Source organism: Meriones unguiculatus, chromosome X (genome assembly GCF_030254825.1).
Source record: "Meriones unguiculatus strain TT.TT164.6M chromosome X, Bangor_MerUng_6.1, whole genome shotgun sequence".
In the NCBI taxonomy this organism is placed as follows: domain Eukaryota; kingdom Metazoa; phylum Chordata; class Mammalia; order Rodentia; family Muridae; genus Meriones; species Meriones unguiculatus.
In genome coordinates, this window is record NC_083369.1 from 95,560,844 (window position 1) to 95,575,476 (window position 14,633).

General features: G+C 39.3%; 1 protein-coding gene and 1 pseudogene across 13 annotated transcripts in view; one reads left to right on the forward strand and one right to left on the reverse strand.

Annotated features, from left to right (window-relative positions):
- Positions 1-14,633, reverse strand: part of Cask (calcium/calmodulin dependent serine protein kinase) — a 350,715-nt gene that overhangs the window by 82,920 nt on the left and 253,162 nt on the right. For 9 of the 13 annotated variants that reach the window (XM_060375171.1, XM_060375166.1, XM_060375161.1 and 6 more), the window contains exons 10-11: positions 10,672-10,771; positions 5,789-5,806 (exon numbers count right to left, since the gene is read on the reverse strand). In XM_060375171.1, the coding sequence (XP_060231154.1) occupies positions 5,789-5,806; positions 10,672-10,771 (118 nt within the window). The remainder of the gene's footprint in view (positions 1-5,788; positions 5,807-10,671; positions 10,772-14,633) is intronic. The other 4 variants (XM_060375163.1, XM_060375172.1, XM_060375170.1 and 1 more) reach the window with 1 other exon arrangement.
- On the forward strand, positions 8,349-8,948 carry LOC110566467 (large ribosomal subunit protein eL21-like; annotated as a pseudogene).

The following is a 14,633-nucleotide window of genomic DNA, read 5'->3' on the forward strand; positions in this document are numbered from 1 at the left end:
TAGTTTCATTTTAAAGAACATGTTCTAGTCTCTCTCTCTTTTTTTTCCTTCCTCTTCCTTCCTTCCTTCCTTCCTTCCTTCCTTCCTTCCTTCCTTCCTTCCTTCCTTCCTTTCTCTCTCTCTTTCTTTCTGTTTTCCTGGTTTTTGGAGACTGGGTCTCACTATGCAGCCCTGTCTGGCTTGGAACTTATAAGAGATCCTCTAGTCTCTGCTTGTGTCACCATGGCCTGCAAACTTGTTATTTCTTTCTTTGGATTTGACCAGCAGAATAACAAAACACATTTTAGGCCTGATAGATATGTACAACTGGTATCTCTAATCCTGTAGCAAAGCCATCTAAAAGACCTATAGTTTTTCAGCAACAACAAACAGGATAACAAAAATAAATGGACCTATAGACTTTCATAGAACTTTCCCATTGCTATTGCTTCAGATTTTAAATATGGGCGGTAGTGGTAATCACACACACACACACACACACACACACACACACACACACACACACGATCAAGCTGTTACTAGTATTCATTCTGTAGATCAAGACTGCCAAATAAGAACTAGACATTCTTTTCAAAGACTGAAAGTTGTGTTTTTCTTATGAAACCCTAGAGTAAATTTCTAACTACCTGAAAAAGATCAATCAGCCAATAAGTAGTTGACAAGTTCTCCCTAGGAGATAGTTGTTTAATGGCCTAACTACAGGCATCCCATTTGCTTTTTGTATTCTGGGCTGTACTTAGTAGAATGTGCTGTTCAAAAGGATGCATCATCAAAGGATCTTAGATTAAAGGGATTTTTTTTCTAAACAAATTTTGAAGAATTTAGAGTTAAGTATTAGAATAGATGATTTGCCCATAAAAATATTTTTATTTTTAGACACAGAGTCTCACTATGTAGCTCAGGCTGGCCTCAAATTCCAGATTTTCTTGTCTTCCAGAGATGGGATTAAACGTGTGAGCTACTAGGCCAGATAAAAATCATAACAGAAATTATCTTCATACTAACTCATGTATGGTAATTTACATTTTTACCCTTGCTATCCTATGTGATTTTACAGTCATCTGTTATGCAAGCAAGTGCTTTTATATTTGAAAAACTGGAGGCTCATCAGGGTTCAATGAACTATCCAAGGTCCACACATAGGCAGGGAGTAGAGGAATGACTCCTAACACCCAACTGTGACTTCTGTTACAGTGTTCTTCTCTCCAATCTAAAACTACATTAGTCTCGGCAATTCATCTGAATCATGCGTGCAGTAATGCTGTGCTTTGCAATTTCTATTTTCTTTTTAATCCCATTTACATTTACTATATATGGCTCTTTTCTAGTATTTGACCCAAACTTTTACAACAATAAATTTACTGCAAGCAATTAGTTATACTTGCCTTAGAATAACATTTAATGCAGTTTACTCAGTAATCAAGCGTGTTTCTAAAAATACAAGTTGAAAAATCATACAGTTGAATTTTAAACATTTTTACTTTTCCAAAGAATCTCACTTTCAGGCAAGTTTTTCTGAAAAGTCGTCTGTTACTCTTATGAAACAATAGTCAAAATAACATAAATATGTCAACTACTTAAAAAATGTTTTGGAGGCTATTTAAAGAGGAATTTAAAAATATTATTTTTTTATCAATTACAGTTTATTCACTTTGTATCCCAGCTGTAGCCCCCTCTCTCATCCTCTCCCACTCCCACCCTCCCTCCCTCTTCTTTTCCTATGCCCCTCTCCCAGTCAACTGATAGGGGAGGTCCTCCTCCCCTTCCATCTGACTGTAGTAGTTTATCAGGTCTCATCAGGACTGACTGCATTGTTTTCCTCTGTGGCCTGGTAAGGCTGCTCCCCACTCAGGGGCACATGATCAAAGAGCTAGCCACTGAGTTCATGTCAGAGACAGTTTCTGTTCCCATTACTAGGGAACCCACTTGGACACTGAGCTGCCATGGGCTACATCTGTGCAGGGATTTTAGGTGATCTCCATGCATGGTCCTTGTTTGGACTATCAGTCTCAGAAAAGACCCCTGGGCCCAGATTTTTTGGTTCTGTTGCTCTCCTTGCGGAGCTCCTGTCCCCTCCATGTCTTTCATATCTCCACCTTCTTTCATAAGATTTCCTGCACTCTGCCCATGAGTCTCAGCATCTGCTTTGATACCCTGCAGGATAGTCTTTCAGAGGCCCTCTGTGTTAGGCTCCTGTCTTGTTCCCTGTTTTCTCCCTCTTTGGATGTCCATCCCCTTTGCCTTTCTGAAGTTTTTAAGGTTGATAAAAGCTTTGGATACAGAACACTTTTATTACAAGAGTGGAAAAGTCTCTCTCTCTCTCTCTCTCTCTCTCTCTCTCACACACACACACACACACACACACACACACACACTTACCAGTTAAAAATAAACCCAAAAGGACGACAGAAAAAGAAACAGGATATTTAAACTAAGAGGTCTCAATGTCAATGCAGGCTGAGTCCTTCCCAAAACTTTCCCCCCACATAGCAAACTATGAACAATTCCAAAGAGACAGAAAGCCTGACAACCACCGAGGTCACAGCTGATATCGGTTTGCTGTAGCGCTCTATAACATGCTATCTATCTGGCAATTCACTGCATTCCTCATTCTCCTCAAAGTAAATGGCAGAGTAGCTAACACCAGTCACTTCACTCTTAAAAAGATTTCAATTCTCTCAGATAAAATTTAAATACAGCAAAGTACACAAATCTCAAGTTTACCATTCATTGGGCTTTGGTGCTTCTGTTTACCTGGCAGATATTTCAAGATTTGTGTGCATTTCTCCTATACATGCAGAGCTATGCAACTAGGTAACATTAGCCAACGCAGCATATGAGTGCAATCTCGGGTCTTCTCAAGGGTAGCAATACCCTCTATTGCCTATTTCATGAGTAGCTCATTAACACAACACTGTGCCACTTTACACATAGTCTAATCTTCCAGTCAAAGCCTCTCCCTTGCAAACATGATACTTTTTTTTGAGATGGGTCTTATTATGCAGCTCAAGTTAGCCTCGAAGTTCTGATTATCCTGTCTCAGCCTCCAAAGTGGGTACTGGGATTATAGATCTGAACCCTGTCCCCAGCTAAGCAATACAATGTTTAAAAATTTGGTTTTGCCAGGTGTGATGGCACATGCCTTTAGGAGACAGGAAGGCAGATCTCTGTGAGTTCAAGGCCAGCCTGGTCTACATAGTGAATCCTAGGCCAGCCAGGGCTATATAGTGAGACCTGGCCTCAAATTTTTTTTCTTACTCAAGTGTACTTTATTAAGTTTATTAAGTTAAACTCACCAATTGCCATTACTCAAAAAATATCCACCCTTGTCTAACTGCAGCCTGACTCTTCTCACCACCAACCCCTAGCCAACAGCTTTTACTTTCAGTGCACAAAGCAAATTCAGGCTTTCAGTCATGTTATAAGCAACAGTGAACCCCACAATGGAAACTTTATTTTAAACCCTGGTGAACGTACCATATCCAATTCTGGTTGTGAAAACTTGTATATGATGATAAATGTCTCAGATCCTTATGTGCAGATTATAATACAGGCACTTCAAAAATGTATTAGCTTAAGTTTCTTAAGGAACGCTACATATATATTTCATTACCATACAGAGGTTACAATTCTAGTGACATTATGTTTATGAAAATAGTCTGTTTCCAAGAAGTAACATTCTTAAAATTTTTTAATGAGACAGAACTCTAGGTGTCCTGGAACTCACTATGTAAACTAATAGGCTGGCCTGGAACTCATAGATATCTACCTGTCTGAGTGCTGAGATTAAAGGTGTGGGACCACTGGGCACAAGCAGTAAAATTGTTTAAATTAATTTTTTTATTAATTACAGTTTATTCACTTTGTATCCCAGCTATAGTCCCCTCTCTCATTCCCTCCCAATCTCACCCTCCCTCCTCTCCTCCCATGCCCCTTCCCAAGTCCACTTATAGGGAATCCTCCTCCTTTTCCCTCTGACCTTAGATTATCAGGTCGCATCAGGACACTGGCTGCATTACCTTCCTCTGTGGCCTGGTAAGGTAGTAAAGTTTTTGAGCACCATTCTTTCAAAGGGCTTTAACAATATACTGCTAGCCTTAAATGCTCATTTGTGTAAAGTTTTATACAGATTGTAAGTATGACCGATAGGATGCTCATCCCCAAGATGATAAGTGTGGCTGATTACAAAGGATAGAAGAGAAAAAAAAAAAAAAGAAAGAGGAGAGAAGGAGGGCAAGAAGGAAGGAGGGAGGGAAGGACTGAGTGACTGCCTGATTGGTTTCCATTTTTATAGCCACCAGCACGAATATGTACCTCTGGACCCCTGAGATCTTGCCCACTGCTATTCTTACCATTTGTGATCAACTACTTCTCCTGGCATGGGGCCTGAGCATATGGACTGTTACTTCTGAGGCAAGGTTGAACTGTTCCTTGTCTTGGGAACAAGCCCTGCCTTCCTGTTAGTCATTTGTGTTAGAGCAGCATGCGGCCAGGTTGTGAAGAGCCTTGTCGACAAGCCCACAGCCAGTGAGGAACAGAAAAGTTCTATTCACCGCTGGGTGAGTTTCAAAGATTTCTCCCATAATTATGCCTTTAAGGGGATGGCAGCTCTCGAGTGCCATCACAAGAGATCTTGAGGCAGAGACACTTAGCAAAGCCACACTCCTTCTGATCCACAGGAGCTGAAATTCTCAGCCACAAACCACATGCTGAGATTTTTGTATTGGCTGTAAATTTCAAATGCCATAAAATAAATATCAAATGCCACAAAAACTCACAACAAATTTCATTGTTGGCACCCGGATTTTCTCATTTATGTTTGTCTCTTATTTACTTCACTTTAGTAAGTGGTGAGGAAAAGTTTTATTTTGCATTTTGAATACTGACATTGATGTAATCTATGTCTGTTATGTGGACTGGTTCAGTTTTATTTATTATATGTGTGTATATTTCTCTCTTCTTCCTCTTTTTTTTTTTTTTGAGACAGGCTTCTCTGTGTAACCTTGGCTGTTCTGGACTCGCTTTGTAGACCAGGCTGGTCTTGAACTCACAGAGATCCGCTTGCCTCTGTCCGAGTGCTATGATTATAGGCGTGAGACACTATGCCTGGCTCAGTGTACATATTTCTTACAGCCTATTTTTCCCACATATTCAAATTACATCTCTTTGAGGTTAAATGCTATCTGTCATTACTCTGAGTTTTTTGAGACAGGGTCTCACTATATAGCCCAGACTGGTTTCCAACTAGTTTCCTTCCTGCCTCAGCCTCCTGAGTTGCTGGGATCGTATTCTATGCCTTCTGGCCACTGTAGCTGATTGTGGGAATTGTTAAAAGACATGCTTTCAGAGTTTACTTCAAAGCCCAAAATGATAAACTGAGAATGGACTCTGTATCAGCAATAAAAACCACCCATGTGTAACAAAATCGTCAAAAGAAAACTCACCCTAAAAATTTTCTTGAAAGCCAACTTCAAAACAATATTTTACCTTTTCCCCAGAATTAATATATTTGTATTTGAATTTCAGATGTGAAATAATATGAAGTGTCATTGAAATTTTAACACTGCCTTACCGCCCCCCCCAAAGAAGTGAGAAATTAAGTTGCATAACAAAGCCTCGGGAAATCAGTATATACAAGTTCTCATTTTATGGCCAAACAGTGTTAAAATTCGCATTTAGACATCTAAACACAAACAGCCATGGAAAAAGTCAAGCCAATTATGAACCATGCAAAGCCAAACACTTTTGCATCAAGATAAACCTTAGAGGAAAACAAAGGGATACCTACTTTCTGCTGCTAGAAGTCCTAGGAGGAAGGCAGCATATGGACAAAGGACAAACGTTATTTTAGAGCAAGCAGGTCATCAAGCCATAGTTAGGCCCACTAGATAAGCCACAAGCATAGTCCCCCCACCACACAGCAACCTCTCTCCTCCCCCAATTTCAGACAACCATTTATTGGGATCTCATTCTAAATTCTTTGCTTTAAAATATGAAAATAGGCCCTTTCAACTCTGAATTAAGTAACAAAGCAACACGATACTGTAAGAGTAACCTCGGTGAATTCTAGTGAAAGCAAAACGAATGAGTTTCGATAGTCTAAATGAAAAAGTATTTTTCAGTAAAAAATTGTTTTACATTACAACGACACACCTAAACATGTTCAGCTTTTCTTTGGATGACAGGCTGGGGAGCTGGTTACTTTTTAAACTGTGTTTTTAAATACTTATATTTTCTTAAATGCATACTCATTGTGATAATAGATTTTACTTTGAGAAAATAACATGTATTTTGTGAGCAAGCAGCTTTAGTCATTGTCCTCAAACTTCAGACTGCTGTAGAAAGAATTTCAAGAAATTTTGGGAGACAAAATTGGGATAACCAACTATTACTCTTGTTAGGCTTATTCTTTTTAAATGGACCTACCTATCATTTCATAAGAATAAAAAAGGTATTATGTAAGGTGGAGCACATGCAAAGAATGGGCAGCTGGTGAAATGCATTGTTCACTATTCTCCTGGCTCTTCCAGTCTACCCCAGCACCACCCTAGGAGCATAGGTTCTGAAGTCATTTCTCTCTTTTGTCTCTTGGCTTGGATGCATTTGCAGGTAATCACAAAAGGTGCTTCCAGGTGTGCAGTGTAAAACAAACCCATACAAATTCAAACAGAAAGACAGTGGGAAGAGTAACTTTGGGAGTTTAAAATAAAAAAGCATAGGGATAAACGGAAGATTTTAGGTTTGAAAAGTAATGAAAACACCAAAAATGAGATGGAGATAAGGAAAAACAAATGTAGATATTTTCATTTAGAAAAGTGCAAAGCTTTATTTGAGTTCAGATAAAATACATAAATGGCTTCTGCAGCTGATGTATTCCTGTTGGCTGCAGAGAGGCTGTGGGTTGGCAGATGGCTGTAGGTCAGTAATGTTGATTAGGACAGAATGCCTTCCTGAAAATGGCTTAGTATTAAAAATTAATTTTAGAAATGTATGAATAATTTCTGATAGCTATGTGAAGTGTTTGGGAAAATGTTACACTTTTCTTTAAAATTTCCTTTGCTTTTGACCTCTGACTACATAAAAATTTCCTCTTCATTTGGAGTAGTGATTTACATTTAGATTTTAATTTTTCTACTTTTTGATTGTAGCATCCAAATAGCATCACTGAAAAAAATCTTTACAGATAGTTACAATAGCCATTTAAAATATACACTGTTCAGAAGATCATGAAGTTCCCAAAAGTAAAAAAATAAAAAAGAATGTAACAAGGTGAGAATGCAGGAAAGGGAAGCCAAAAAGGAATGTTCAATTGTGAATAATTAATGTGAAACCTTGCAGGTAGCCTGCAAGATGATAAAAGAAGGTTTTTTTGTTTGTTTTTTATCTGCTTAAAAACAGTACTACTCTAAAAAAAACTGTTTTAACTAAATCATTTAAAAATTGTACTGAAGAAGAAAAAATAGGTGATAAAACACATTTAATGTAAATAAGCATGTCTATATAGTTAAATTTTTTATAAAGAAAAATATAATATCTTCTAGGAAAAGAACACTTAAAGACTTGTTAAATGGGAAGAGGAAAATATTAGCTGAAGGCAAATTCTGAAAATTAAGGACCATACCACTTTCTAGGCCCATTTCAAAAGATGAAAGTTGATAGTACAGACAGTGACCATCCCAAAAGGTCTCAAAGAGGTAATTTATTCTAAATATAGTACAAGTTGTCACTCTATCATGTCATCAAAACTATGAAATAAACACCATGCCTGGATCCACTCTCCCTAAATAGGGTCAAATGTAATCTATGCTGAAAGCCAGAAGAGAGATGTTCAAACTCTAAAAATGGTACAGGGATAGGAACAAAATATTGTAGGAAGAAAAAAAGGGCAGAGATGAAATGGTGCAGAGCACATGTACAATCACAACTAGGCCCCAGTCTAGTGCACTGTAAAGGCTCAGGCAGTACAAGAGGAAGCCTCTGGGCTTTTCCCCCCAGTCACTTCTCTAAGATTCTGAATGTGTCTGGAAATCACCTTCACTCAAAAGAGGAAGATTCATATCCCGGTTGGTAAAAGTCAAAAGGAGGAAGTCCACACCTGCTGAAATAGGAAACACAGTCCCGTCATTTTCCTTATGGTGTAAGCACATACTGATTGGTAAGGGATTTGGAGTCGATGTGCATGCATATGCATGAGTAGAGGGTCGAAGCACAAGCACTGAAGACATTTCCAGACCCTTCAGGGAGAAAAACACTCTTCTATTACAGACTATGGGGCATACAACTCATGCTGTAAGAAGGGACCTGAGTCAGGATTCTAATGTTCATACTCCAATATTAAAGAACGCAGCTTAAGAATAGAAAAATCAAGTCAGGGGGACAAATTCCATCGCATAAAGATTTTATCTCCTTTCTGCCGGGCAGCCATCTTGAACTAACTTGCCAAGATGACGAACACAAAGGGAAGGAGGAGGGGCACTTGCTATATGTTCTCCATGCCTTTTAGGAAATAGGGAGCTGTTCCTTTGGCCGCATATATGTGAATCTACCAAAAGTGTGACATTGCAGACATCAGCGGAATGGGCACTGTTCAAAAAAGAATGCTCCCTAAGTGTTACCACAGCGAAACCAGAGGAGTCTCCAATGTCACCCAGCATGCTGTGAGCACCACTGTGAACAAGCAGGTTAAAGGCAAGATCCTCACTAGGAGAATTCAACGTGCACACTGGGCACACCAAGCACTCTAAGAGCGGGGACAGCTTCCTGAAGTGTGTGAAGGAGGATGACTAGAAGAAGGAGGAGGAGGTCAAAGAGAAGGGCACCTGGGTTGAATTCAAGCACCAGCCTGCGACCCCCAGAGAAGCACACTTTGTGAGGACCAATGGGAAGGAGCCGGAGCTCCTGGAGCCCATGAGCTCCTGGAGCCCATTCCATACACGTTCATGGCCTGAAGTCCATAAAAACAAAGAACTTAGACTGTGAAAAAAAAATTGTCTCTAATAGAAGTAAATATGGGGCCAGAGGACAGACTCAGGAGTTAAGTGGATAAACAAGAGGGAACCCATGCCTGACACTGCCTAGATGGCTAGAATCTGGAAACTGGATCGCTCAGAGATCTAGGGAAGAACCAAACATGTCTGACAAAACAAAACAGAACAAAATAAAAACAAAAACAAAAGAAAACTAATCAACCAACCAAAAAAAAAAAAAAAAAAAAAAACCAAACCAATGATATGATTCCTAATGATATTCATAGATTGGTGCCTAGCCTAATCATCATCCAAGAGGCTTCCTCCAGCAGCTGGTGGGAACAGATACAGAGCCTCACAGCCAAACATTAGTTAGAGCTAGAGGAGACCCGCAGAAGAAGAGGAGGAGGAATTGCAGGAGCCAGAGGAGTTGAGAACATCAGGAAAATCTGGCCCACAGAATCAACTAAGTAGGGCTTGTAGGGGCTCACAGAGACTGAAGGGCAATCATCTAGCCTGCATAGGCCAGTGCTTGGTCCTTTGCGTATACACTGTGTTTGTTTAGCTTGGGTTTATTTTTTTTTAATTTATTTTTTTGTGGGACTCCTAACAGTGGGAGTGTAGAGTGTCTCTGACTCTTTAGCCTGCTCTTGGGACTTTTTTCCTCTTACTGGGTTGCTTCATTTACCCTTGATATGAAGGTTTATGCCTTATATCTTATTACATGCCTTATGTCTTATTACATCTTGTTATGCCATGTTTGGTTGAAATCCCTAGGAGGCCTATTCTTTTCTGAAGGGAAATGGAGGAACAGTATATCTGGGGAAGAGAGGAGATGGTGGGGCAGGGGAACTGGGAGGAATGGAGGTAGGGAAGCTGTGGTTGGGATGTACTCTATGAGAGAAAAATAAAGAGAAGAAGAAGAAGACAGAGAACAAGAAGAAAGAAGAAGACGAAGACGAAGACGAAGAAGAAGAAGAAGAAGAAGAAGAAGAAGCCCCTCTAACCACTCTGCCTCTAAATTGATCTTTTAGATTTTTAGTGAATGGTCCTTGGGAATACCTCACTGGTCAGATGTAAATGTGAGCACTTACATCTGATTGTATGAGCATTGGCAGTTTTTTTTTTTTTTTTTTTTTTTTTTTTTTTTTTTTTTTTTTTTAAGGAGTACTTATGTATCATTCATCAAAACAGGTAACTCTTTTAAGGCTTCTTCGTGGAATACTTGTACACATGAGTTAAAGACTTTATGAAGAAAGAAACTTGGTGACTGTAAGACAGCTTTTACATGGAGAGACTTCATTTCAAGCAGTGCTGTCTTAAAGTCTCTTTCCATGTGGTTGACATGGGAAAATCTTACATTGGAAGGTTTTACAGTAGGAGAAGATGGTCATCAAGATCCAGCGAGTCTAAATATGACATTGGAGTGGATGAAATGGAGTATAGAGTTTGGAGTGTAGTTTGGAGGAAGTATTGAGGTAAAAAAGAAACTGGTATAATATTGGTTTGGGAGCATTCAGAGGAGACAGGTTTGTACTCAAATAAAGAGGAACCAGACACGTGTAGGTAGGACTTAGTGGGTGGCAAACTTCCTTCCAATCTCTTGGAGGACTTGACTAAATTCCCACAAAGATTATTCAGAATGGATGAGAAAAGATAGATGCTAAGTGATTCATACAGGTGAATGAGTAAAGTACTCAATTACCTGAGGAGGTAGGGTCTTCGGAGAAATCTGGCAACTCTTCAGGAGGGTCCCCGTAGAAGGAGTTGAATTTGTGACTTGACACAGCAGCTAGTACTGCACCCTAACACACACACACACAAAAAAGATGAAAAAGTATACAGTTAAAACAAATACACAAACATAAAGCATTACCTAAATGGTTATTCAGCTTAAGGATCATTCAGAAAGTAAAATTTGTAAGAGATGTTGTTGTCTAGAAGAGAAGGGGCTCTCAAAACAATTTTTGGAATACTATATTTCCACATGCAGAATGAAGTGTATGAACTAATTACATCTTGGACCTGCACAGGTACCACATGGTACAAGACACTATCATCATAAAACGATGCTGTAGAAGGATGTTTAACAAAATAGAAAGATGTTTGCAATAGGTTCTATATTTGAAAGGTTTATTTATTTATTATTTATATGTTATTCTGTGTGTATATATACCAGCAAGCCAGAAGAGGACACCAGATTTCATTATATGAGCCACCATGTGGTTGCTGGGAATTGAACTTAGGACTTTTGGAAGAACAGTCAGTGCTTTTAACCTCTGAGCCATCTCTCCAGCCCAATAGGTTATATTTTAAAATAGTGTGCAGTCTGCTTGCTTCTTTCGAAAAATAGTTAATGATTATAAGACAGTAAATATATATCAATGTTAACAATACTGAGTAGTTAATAACACTGATATGTAGGATTATGAGTTTTTCAGTTTTCAATCTTTTCCCTCTCTTCTTTTTGTAACAATGACTTTGTGGCTCTTGCACATTAATTCTCCATCAGGCCGCACCATCAGAACCAACTACAGGTAATTTATTTTTGACTTTTGAGACTGGATATCGTGTAGCACAGGCTGGCCTTGAACTTGCTATGTAGTTGGGGCTGCCCCAAACTCTTGATCTTACTGTCTTTACCTTCTCCTAAGTGCTGGTATTATAGGCATGGAACACCACACCTGGTTACACGTGGATCGTAGGATTGAACCATTGTAGAGAAGCACTCCTGTACAGAGTGCCTAGCGTCTTTTAGGACTGCTGTGTGGGACAGCAACATGAGTTACCGTTTTAGTAATAGGAAAACTTGTAAGCTGCTACACTTGCTCTCTAGCTCCATCCTGTTCTAGCTACACAACTGAGTAGAACATTAAAGCTCTTCAGGCTTACTTGTTCTTACATGTATATCTGCTCATGTTTATGTGAATGTGTGTGCATATGTGTGCATGTGAAGGCCAGAGGTCAACCCTAGGTGTCATTCTTCAGGAGCCAGCCACTTGGTTTCTGAGACAGTCTCTCACTGGGAACAGGGACTGGCTGAGAAAACTATCCTTTGACAGTGGCCTCAATGCTGGGACTGTGTGTTCTCTCTTTTCTAGAGGCCTCAGTGCTGGAATTGTGTGTTCTTATGTGGGTGCTAGAGATGGAACTCAGTTCTCATGCTTGTGCAGGAAGCACTTTTCTGACTGAGCTATCTATCTCCCAAAGGTTTTCTTATCTGTAAATTGAGAATATAAAGGGGAAGGTACCTTACTTTACTATATAAAATCACCCAAAGTCTTAATGTACACAAAAGTGCTTTGAAAACTGTTGCACATTCTGGAAGTATAAATCTAGTAAAATAGAGGCAGAACATGAGTGCACTTGTTGGAAAATACATGAAAATGTTAGTAGCAATGCATTTCCACAAAGTCTACTTTTTGGGGGGACAATGTTAAGTTTCTTTCTCTACATTTTAATTGAAAAATAGACTATAGATGGCATGCGTGGTAGTGCTCGCTTGTAATCCCAGCACTTAGGGAGGCAGAGCCAGGCGGATCCCTGTGAGTTTGAGGCCAGCGTGTTCTACAAAGCAAGTCCAGCATAGCCAAGGCTACACAGAGAAACTCTGTCGAAAGAAAGAGAGAGACAGACAGAGAGAGAGAGAGGAAAGAAAGAGAAAGAAAGAGAAAGAGAGAAAAAAAGAAAGAAAGAAAGAAAGAAAGGAAGGAAGGAAGGAAAGAAAAATAAAGAAAATAGGAAACGAATGACAGATGCTAGGCATGATGTTACATGCCTGTAACTGAGGCAGGAAGGTTGGGAGTTCCAGTCTAGCATGGGCTATGTAGTAAAAAGACCATGAGTCAAAATAGCAGAGCAGCAGTAAGAACAACAATAACAATGACCTCCATTACCACCACTACTATCAAAAAGACAAAAAAAGTGAGACACAAAATAAAACACAAGTGATTTTGATACTGCCATTTGAGGCAAATGCCTAAATTTCCCATAATGCAGGGTTAAAACAGGGAGGTTTTTTTTTTTTTTTTTTTTTCAGAATTATATCAATCACTTAGATAGTGATTGTTGAGTCTTCTTTCTACAGAAGAATCTTATTTCAGTTTGCATAATATACATGCTCCCTAAAAAAACTGGGTGGAATGGAATTCTTATGTATCAAATCATATTTCCCACACACCCAAACCAGAATTTTAGAGATGTTTTGTTTTATTTAGAGGGGAGTTCAACCGAGTTTCCTGGTATGTTAGTGTCAGGTTTTTAAGGCTTTCCCTAGCTACTTCTGTAGTTGGAGAGCTATAAACAGATACTTGCACTGGTACTTAAAAGAGCCTGAGACAGGAATTGCTTTGAAATAGTAAGTTCCTAGCAGTTTGGCTTTTTTAGTTTCTCAGTTCAGTGACCATATATGGTTCCACTCCCAAGGCAATTATGTGAAACAGGAGAACAATTTCAAAATAACTCACATAGTCACAGAATTTTTTTTTTACAGGTTGAGAGTCAATCTCAGTGTTGGGCTATTCTAAAAGATTCATTTCATGGGTGGGAAAACAGGTCCAGACAGGCTTAGCCCCTGTTGTGATTAAAGATGTAATCAAGTGTGGCCACTGACCTCTCTTCCTAATTGTAAGGGTTTCTAGTCTACCAGGAGTTAACAGTTGCTGTTTGTAACTCTGTAAAGGGCCAGACCATAAATATTTTAGGCTTTGAAGGCTAAATGGTTTCTTTTGCTACTACTTAATTCTGCTATCAAAGCTCAAAAGCAATAGACAAAATGTAAATGAATATATGGCACTGAATTTCAATAAAACTTTTTATTCCCCTAAAAGGTAGTGGGCTGGGCTAGACCCTCGGGCCATTGTATGCCAACTCCCATAATACCCTACATCTAGTGAAGAGCCTATTGGGGACCTCAATATAAATGATATCCTATATAAGCAGATGTCCAATTTTTCTGGTTTATCTAGTTTTGACAAAGAAGCTTTGTCTTTGGATTTACTAGGTATACTTGAGCATGTTTTAAGGATGAAAGATAATTTTAAGTTAATAATATTCAAAATCTCTAAAAACTATGATAAAGTTGCAACTTTCTGCTTTTAAAGTACTAAACCAGCAATCCTAAACTGCCTTTTCTTCTGCGGTTGAGGAATGCTGGAGGGGACTGATCACCAGGCAGAAAAGCAGGCAAGGTATGCAGCTGCAATTTGCAAAACCAATAAAGGAAAGTTGTGGAGTTGTCAGAAAGCTCTGTTTGCTTGTGTTCTTTTCCTTTTGAAAACTGATTTCTTCTTTGACCATTTCTATATGTATTTAATATATTTTGGTCATACCCATCCCCTGCATCCTTTCACTAAGTCCCCATTCTGCTTTCGTGTCTTTCTGCTGTGTGTCTCTTTTTTACTTCGTGACTTCTCTGGGCTTAACCGGAACTGCCTGCACGGATTTGCTTGTGGAGCTATCCACTGGCACCTGGGTAACTCACCAAGCGACTACACTAGGACTTCTCCCCTAGCAGCCCTGGACTGCCATGAACTTCTTTGAGTGGAGTTGGGTCCCATGAACCCCTCTCCCACCTATGACTGTTATGGGCACTGTCTTGTGCAGACTCCATGGAGGAAATCACAGTTACTGAGAGTTCATGTGTGCCTCCTTGAGAGGAGGTTCTTC